At 44.1% G+C, this 8,230-nt stretch overlaps 1 protein-coding gene across 3 annotated transcripts; it reads right to left on the bottom strand.

The window, feature by feature from the left end:
* Positions 1–839: 839 nt before the first annotated feature.
* LOC119034203 (G-protein coupled receptor 26-like) lies at positions 840–7,691 on the bottom strand. Of its 3 annotated transcripts, none has more exons than XM_037125003.1 (4): positions 6,516–7,691; positions 5,111–5,224; positions 3,770–4,157; positions 840–1,005 (listed from the first exon to the last, which is right to left on the bottom strand). In XM_037125003.1, exons 1-3 carry the CDS (start codon positions 7,184–7,186, stop codon positions 3,797–3,799), a joined length of 1,146 nt encoding a protein of 381 aa, XP_036980898.1. In that variant the 5' UTR covers positions 7,187–7,691; the 3' UTR covers positions 840–1,005; positions 3,770–3,796. The 3 variants fall into 3 exon arrangements, with proteins under 3 accessions (XP_036980898.1, XP_036980899.1, XP_036980896.1); XM_037125004.1 differs by lacking the exon at positions 840–1,005 and adding an exon at positions 1,325–2,413; XM_037125001.1 differs by lacking the exon at positions 840–1,005 and having other exon boundaries at positions 1,325–4,157; positions 6,516–7,689.
* Positions 7,692–8,230: the final 539 nt, after the last annotated feature.

Raw genomic sequence — 8,230 nt, 5'->3', positions numbered from 1 at the left:
TTGACACTGCAAACGCAGCTGCAGACGGCCCACTTTCTCATCAACATGATCCAATTAAAACTGCCAGGGCTCTTCTTAAAAACCCCCTGTGGTGTCACGCTGACAAAAGACGGCATGGTCCCTTGTCAAAAATATCCTGGTGAACATTATCTATGTCTTTGGGAAGCGCTGATTGGCATTTTTATAAACCATTTTCTGACCGAAACAAATTAATTAATTGAGGAAAAATAATACTTGACTGATTAATCCACAATTAAATTAAATCCCATTAATAAATGGCAACGACTACATGACACATTTCTGCATTTAAAGCTCAAGGATCACAACAAATGATGATCTTTCACTTTAGAGAGATTTGATGATTGTTTATGGGAAAAAAAACTTCTACTTCCTGAGACCAGAGAACCCTTCTTGCCACAGAAGCTGTGTGAAGTCAGCCAGTGCACTTGGATTCATTGCATTCCTCCTATTCTCTCTTGTACTTCCTACGCGCCGCTGTAGCTTAATCACAAGGTCTGCACACAGCCTTTCGTGTATGGCAGGTCTGTGTCTGCCTCACGCCCACTCACTGAGTCTCTCAGGGAGATTAGGTATACGCACACCTCCAGACTGGGGATCCATCCAAACTTTCGAAATACTTTCCTCTAATTGTCTTTGGTTGGCTCGCTGTGTGAAGACAGTGGCAGTAAATGCGGCTTGTGGCCCCCCCTTTGTGAATGATAATAAAACAATGAAAGCAGCTTTGATGGGTGTCAAGTCACAACTGTTTCATGTATTTGACAGGAACAGAATAGATATTGATTCAAGAACTAATTCTCAAAGTGTGTTAAGGAAAAGAACCAGACAGTTGATGATTTGGTATCTGATGAGGGTGAGGAAGACGGATGATGCAGATCTCCAGAATATTTTTGTTCTGCCACAGCTGTCTGAGTTTGGCGAGGTAGTGCCGACGTTCCCCTCTGCTTCTTGCCTCCTTTTCTTCTTTTCCCACTCCTTCCAGAAGCTCTGCAATTACGAAAAGCCTTTAACTCTCAGCCCGATGCTTTTGTTAAAAGTCTTTGTTCTGCTGCCACATCAACAGCAGCAGTGGTGGGTGGAACACATCTTAAATGATTTTTCAAATTAATTATTCCTTCTCGTTGACTTGATCAGCGTGGGAGAATAAAGGTGCTAAGACTTGGCAGGCCTGTCTTGTGGTAAAGCATTGTTCAAGTAACGCTGCTGAACTGTATATGCATCACTTCAAATTGTATTACAATGAGTACTGACATTAACAAAAGTGTAAGGACAAACTTAAAAGGTCAAAATGCACAGCATTTATTGCAATATATTCACAAACGTATTTAGCAAAAAATCAGACACAGATTTGACAAAAATAAATAGATTTTATGTTTTTTAAAGGCTTCATACTGTCACAGTAAAGTAAAAACACAACATCCTGATTCGCCAGTGTTGTCCAAAATGAATCATTTTAGCAACCCAGACGTCACATGGCCGCTCATACAGCATGAGCTGGAATGTTAATTACACATCACTGAATAGTTGCTACCACATTCAAATAATATTTCACCCTGTTTTTGCCTGATGTACCAATAAGATGTGGTGGTATACAAAATAAACATTACTTGAAAAACGTTCTTGCACTTTGACCCTACCGCGTTAACAGGCTCTATTATCACGCTTCACCACAGCACAGAATACCAAGCAGATGACAGAATGTGAAAAGAGTTTTTTTACTCTGTTTTGATTCGATTAGAGAGCTCATGGTCTAAAAAAAGGCACTTTAGAACTCAGGCCTCACAGCTACAACATATGGTGATGTCAATTCAAACCATCAGCGTGGCGCGCCGCAACGTGACTGCGGCGTCAACATCATCATTTACTTTGTACTATTCCTTTAACACAGTAGCCAAAACTACTTGATCCAGCCGGAGAGAGTCACCACTGAGGTCACATGTTATGCTTTAATCGAATCAGATGGGATGTAAAACTATTCAGATTTAAAGGCCCAAACAGTGATTTTTTTTTTTTTTTAGACAATGTCATTTACAACTATACTGACTTGAGGTAATGAAAGGTATGAAACTGATTTATACCAAACTTAGCATCAATATTAATATCTAAAACTGTAGTTTATTGTTACGGGGCATTCAGACCGTACGCGAGGCAAGTGTTTCCCAATCTAGATTACATACAAAGATGCATACGTGAGGAGTGCGTATTCTTGCCAGTTGAACACATTTAACTTTCTGCAAAAAACGTGTGCACGTGTGTTGTCGGGTTTTGAACTTTTTTGAGATTAAAACAGTTGATTCCTCTTCACTCCTGTTGATCAACCTGACTGCAGCAGCGATCTGCTGAGGTGACCTCTGTTGTCTGAGTGTTGGACTGCGCTGACTGCAGCTAAATGGATCTGGAGGGGAGATGTACTTTGTTTTTATGAGAAGGAGAGGGGAGAGGAAGAAAGAATACTGCTGAGAGACACATAGATACACACCCTCCATGCATGCTGTTGGTCACTGAATGACAGTGTTCTGGCTGTTTGGGGAACAATAATAATATTAGTAATATATAAATGATCCCACAATATAACTCACGCAAACGTTCGATCTGAACGCACCATTAGTCTACATAAAAGATCCTCTAATCAATTTGGGAGTGAGGTTTGGAGATGGGGCCACACTCTTGTTCACATCACAGGTTGTGCGTTTAATGACATGAATTCTTACAGAGACACAAAAATTACTAGTATGCTACAAAATCATCTCGTTAGAAACTGTCACTCTTTGCAGAAAACGACTGTATTACACTGGTAATGAAATCTCATTCCAATCTACACACAACCTACAAAAGTGGTCGGTCTGCTCTTCTTTGAAGGACAAGGCAGGCGAGATTCTGTATTTCTCAATGAACTGATTGAAAATGAATTGATTGAATTGTCAATGATTTGAACAGTACCTGTGATTCCACCATGTGAACATGCCAACTGTAGTTTATCTCGAGTTATGTGTCGTCTGAGTGGACACTCAGCTCTGATTGGCTGCATCTACAGTACGTACGGAGCCACAAAGTAGTTCCTGTGAAACTGTCTGTTCAGCGTTCTAGATTAATGCCGTTAGCCTGTATCTAAAATGAGTAACCATAGCGACAAGCCTCCTTTTACAATTCAATTCAGCTAAAATCTTATTCCTGCAACCCTCTGAACAAACACAAGCTGCAAAAAGTAGCTGCACACTGTCCTGATGAACTGGTATCAGGTGATTATCTCACATCCCATTCGTTAGTTGGTCAATGAGTTACATCAGGCTGCAGCTGACTGTACACATGCTCTGTAACTTAATACAAATCTCCACTGTATACACTATCATGTACTTTGACTCCTGCTAGTGTAACATTGGCTCGTAGCTAAGCCATAGATTTTTTTTCAGTGGACCACATCTGATGTCTCCTGCGTGTGCATCTTTTGAGCGTTTGCAAAAACTCTGCAGTGCCGAGCTGCTGCGGGAAATTATTTAACCTCCTTCGAGAATGAATGGATTTATTTGTGACCTATTTTTAAGTCTTATGTCATCTGCAGGAAAGAATGAGTGCCACAGGCAGGCTGGGAAAGATGAAGAGGGTCCTTTTGGTGGGATGCTGTTGATGATCAGAAAAGTATAGAACATTGCCAGCCTTGTACTTCAACACGTAATCAAGAGACAAGCTTGTTCAACTCTGATGTTGCACCGTCACACAGAGATCGATCATGCCTCCTCGCATGATAAAGTACCTGAATTGTCTCTGAAAGTGATGACCTTCACTGGCCAACAAGCTTGTTGGTTGTCGGGTGGATGTTGTTGGTCTGCGGTTGAGTGTTGTTGGTCTGCGGTTGAGTGTTGTTGGTCTGCAGTTGAGTGTTGTTGGTCTGCGGTTGAGTGTTGTTGATTGCGCTGGAGTTGCCGTTGCTCCTTCCCCCGTTGTTCTCCATCCTGAGGGAGGAGGAGTTGAGCGGACTCCTCTTGAGGACTTTGTTAGCCAGCAGGCTGCAGGTCTTCCTGTACTGGTGACGCAGCAGTGAGTAGACGAACGGGTCGCTTGCTGCCTTGCTGTAGGCCAAACACTTGGACAGCACGCCCCAGTGAGGGCTTATGGGCCCTGGGAGGAAGAGCTCCACAATTCTACCTCAGATCAAGCAAAGAGAGGAAAAAAGTCACACGCCATCCACGAGCAAAATTAAAGCCAATTCTCAGATCAGTGTAACTAGAGTGGAAGACATCTAATGCGACCGCTCCTTCAGTGCTGTAATATTGTGAAAATGTCATCATTACACTTCACTGAAATGTCAGTACTGTGTTGGGGAATGTGAACAGATGGGTGTCATTTTTTTTTTTTTTTTTTTGGTCTCACAACCAATTATTTTGTCCTCGTAAATCAAATCAAATTAAAGCCGACACAAAGTCCAAACTGACAGGAGCATTGTTTTGTTGTTAATCTGTCTTATTAATTAGTGTGATCTCCTTAAAAACCTAACGCGCCTCTCATAATGTGCTTCCTTCCTATTTCCATTCCACAATTCTAACAGCTTCTGACAGGTTGCCACCATTAATACCAGGGCTAATACTAATGAGAGCCAGCGATATGATCACAGGCTCACTTGCTACCTCTCTCTTCCTCTCTCTCTCTCTCTCTCTCTCTCTCTCTCATCTCCCCAGCAATGGAGGCTCAGGGACAAGGATTAGATGTGTGTGTGTGTCTGACATCATGAAAATCGAGCAGTTAAAGATGTTTCGAATGTTTGCAGATAACAAGGAAATAATCATCAGCATCTGCATCGAGGCGATGAGCCGAGTGTAAACACACGAGCGGCCACAGAGAGGTAAGTGAAAGCCCAGAAATCCCTCTAAGAAGTCTGAGGAGAGTTGTTGTGCTCATTAAACTGAATCAAGGAGATCACCTGGAAGCTTTTTTAAAAAAACTGCTGAGAAAAAAAACACAATGTACAGAATTCAGCTCAATGGTGGAGCTGTTTGACGATCCGTCTTTTAAATATTGTGAAGATAAAACACGAAACGTGTGTTTTGGTGAGACTCACACAAAAATCTCACATGTGTTGTTGTAAACGTGTGCTCACCTTGTGATGACATACGGGCTGAAGCACACCACGAATGTGCCGATGAACGTGCTGATCTTCTTGGTGGCCCTCAGCCGCCTCCGCTTCTGCTCATCCAAGCATTTCTGTCGCACGCTGCCAAAGCACAGAGGCACCATTATCGACCCAGGAGGCATGATCAGAGACAGGCAGACGTAATGCAGCCGTCCACAGAGGAAACATGTGGCAATGACGCGCGGATGGAGGCAGTGAACTGTGCTGCTGTTATCTCGGAGGATTACCGTGGATACATTTCACACTGCACAGATATCAATTATGCAAATGGAGAAGCGATTCAAAGTTTAATTATTGGACTGGATCAAGATGGAGACGCAGAACACAAAGAAGTCCTCCCCGACCTTCATGAGACATGATACTGTCACTGCCAGCAGGCTTCAGTCATCATCAGCCAAACACTCCAGACTCATGTCGAATCACTTCAAGTCGTACTACTGAGGGTTTTGTGTCCACTGTATAGTATGTCTGCTTTTTGACCATGTAGGGAACTGCTTTCATCACCAGTTAACTACACCTCCCTCCTGCAAGTCAGGATTATGAAATAAAAATCATATTTATGAGAAAAAAAAATCTGAATTCTGACTGTAAACTCAGATTTTTTTTTTCCACAATTCTGACTTTTGTCTCAGAATTACATTAATGTCAGAATAATTATTTTCAGTTTGAAGACAAAAGTCAGAATTCTTACTTAAACTTAGTACTTTGTACTTTTGTTCCTCAGAATTCAGATTTTTTTTTACAATTCAAACCTTTTTTTTCACTAATAATTCTCATAATAATTATTGTCATTTCTGAGAACAAAGTCAGGATTTGGACTCTAAACTCAAAATTCTGACATTTGTTTGTCCGAATTGTGAAGAAAAAAAATTCTGACTTGAATTTTATAATAACTATTCTCAGCTCAAAGACACAAAAGACAGAATTACAAGAAAGGTTCAGAATTACCTTTTTTCACAAAGCTGCCCTCATCTCAGCATCCTCAGGATCAGGATAATAGGGAACATGTTGTGCTCGGTAAAGGGATAATCCCACAATTTTGCTGATAACCGATTACTTTGTTAATCGATGAATATCACACATGGTTTTAAAGGTTTTCAAACTGCACAGAATAGACACATTTTTCTTACAATTTCAATAAGTGGAGTAGCAGAGTGGATTATTTTTCCTGTCCATCAACTATTTGACTCATCAAGGCAAAGAAGAGAACATCCACTTAAACCTTCACTGGAGCTTGTTCTGATGTTGGATCAACATGCTTCACACGCTGGACACGATGCAGACGGACAAACACACACACACACACACACACACACACATCTGAGTGAAACACAAATGGATCACACTGACTGCAGCTCTGGCGACGGTTTACCTGGGGTGAATATCCACAAGCAGCACCAGCGTCTGCATAGTGATCACGTCGATGCGTTTACAGTGAAACCTCGCAACTTTCAGCACTTTCAGATACGTGACACACATCACGATGAGCGTGAGGAGGAACGTGAGAGAGTGCAAAGCCACGGTGAAAATGATAAACTGGGTCCCGGCTCCCTTCGCCCGCACATTGCAGAGAGTGCACGATGCGTAAAGGTGGTGGTACCCGACCCAGGAGCGGCAGGTGGCCACGGTGGAGAAGCAGAGCGAGTGTATCCACGTGTATCCGAGCGCGATCACTGCGTCCCGGTGCCGAATTCTGGAGTGGTAGCTCAGCGGGAACACCACAGCGACCCACCGGTCGATGCTGAGGGCTGCCATGCTGAGCATGGAGTTCGTGGTGAGAAAAGTGTCGAGGAAACCCACAACCTGACAGAAGCCGCTGCCTCCGGGGTGGCCCGTGGTGATGAGCCCGACCAGAGTTAGTGGCATGTTGGACACGCTTAGCAACAGGTTGCAAAACGTCAAGTTGAGAATAAAGAGACCGGGTACCTGTCTGCGGATCTCCGGGTTGTACAGAAAGCAGATCAGCACCACAACGTTGGACAGCAGCGACACGATAATAATCCCCAAAACCAACACGGAAGCAACTATGTCCGCTGCGTCCATGGTGCTTCCTCTCAAATATCCACTCTTCTGCTGAGTGCATCCACAGTCCTGATGCGAACTGTCATCGTGAGTGTCCAGCACACTGTCATTCTCTCGCTCCCCGAGCACCAAACGCCTCCAGTGAACGGAGCGGTCTCTCCGGCAGCGTCCGCGGCGAAGGATTCACGCAGCTCACCTGATTACCATGAGGAGATCTCAGGCTCCGTGTCATGGGAACGGGGTCACAGCGGGAGGCTTGTGCTGGTGGGGCGCTGCGGTAGTTTTCAAGCACCCTTGTCATGCCACTGGTCTCACAGCTGAGGGCTTCCTCGCTGCGCAATTGCGCATTGACATGACGGCGGCGCGGAAAACGAGACAGAAGTACTCGGAGCTGTCGTCGCCCACAGCTTCTTATACTGTCTTCTCTGCAGCCGAGAGTGTAAAAGCACGCTGGTGCGGCCCCTGCTCAAAAATAGCTTTTTAGTGTAAAAATAGAAGCACGACGCACGACTGCGTGGCTGGCTGATGTCACGAGCATCACGCTGAGCAGAGCAGCTCTGGTGAGGAGATGTTTTGTGCAGAATGCAGACGTAGATCTGTCAGGTGAGTGGATGTCAGAGGCGCACAGTCTGATTTAGTGCAACGAAGTATGTTTGCAGTCAGTGTCTGACTGGCCTGAACCACAGCGTCACTTTGTTTAGATTCATCAGCAGTGAAACACTTGAAGTGTGATCCAGCTCACTGCGACGGAGGGAGACCCACAAACCTCATCCGTGCTGCCTTCAAAGCCTCGGGGCTCTGTGGAGGCACCGGGCTTCTCCATCCACATTATTAGTCCACAGTCCAGCAGCAGCACCTCCTCTGGCATCTGCAGTACTGTGTGTGTGTGTGTGTGTGTGTGTGTGTGTGTGTGTGTGTGTGTGTGTGTGTGTGTGTGTGTACAGCCTCCAGCCCAGTGAGGGAGGGCACACTGTGTTTTCTCACTTTTAGCCAAGAATGTGTTTCCGCATCAACAATTTCACAGACTACATACAAAAAAATAAAAAAATAAAAATATTGATGCAT

Source organism: Acanthopagrus latus, chromosome 15 (assembly GCF_904848185.1).
Source record: "Acanthopagrus latus isolate v.2019 chromosome 15, fAcaLat1.1, whole genome shotgun sequence".
In the NCBI taxonomy this organism is placed as follows: Eukaryota; Metazoa; Chordata; class Actinopteri; order Spariformes; family Sparidae; genus Acanthopagrus; species Acanthopagrus latus.
Note: the sequence above shows the minus strand (reverse complement) of the source record. Positions and strands in the feature narration are given on the sequence as shown.

Excerpts from the sequence above, each read along its gene's own strand:
- LOC119034203 (XM_037125003.1), bottom strand. The coding sequence starts at position 7,186 with ATGGACGCAGCGGACATAGTTGCTTCCGTGTTGGTTTTGGGGATTATT. Across the intron at positions 5,225-6,515 it reads CTTGTGGATATTCACCCCAG|CGTGCGACAGAAATGCTTGG; the intron begins GTAAACCGTCGC and ends GTGCTTTGGCAG. Across the intron at positions 4,158-5,110 it reads AGCCCGTATGTCATCACAAG|AATTGTGGAGCTCTTCCTCC; the intron begins GTGAGCACACGT and ends GATCTGAGGTAG.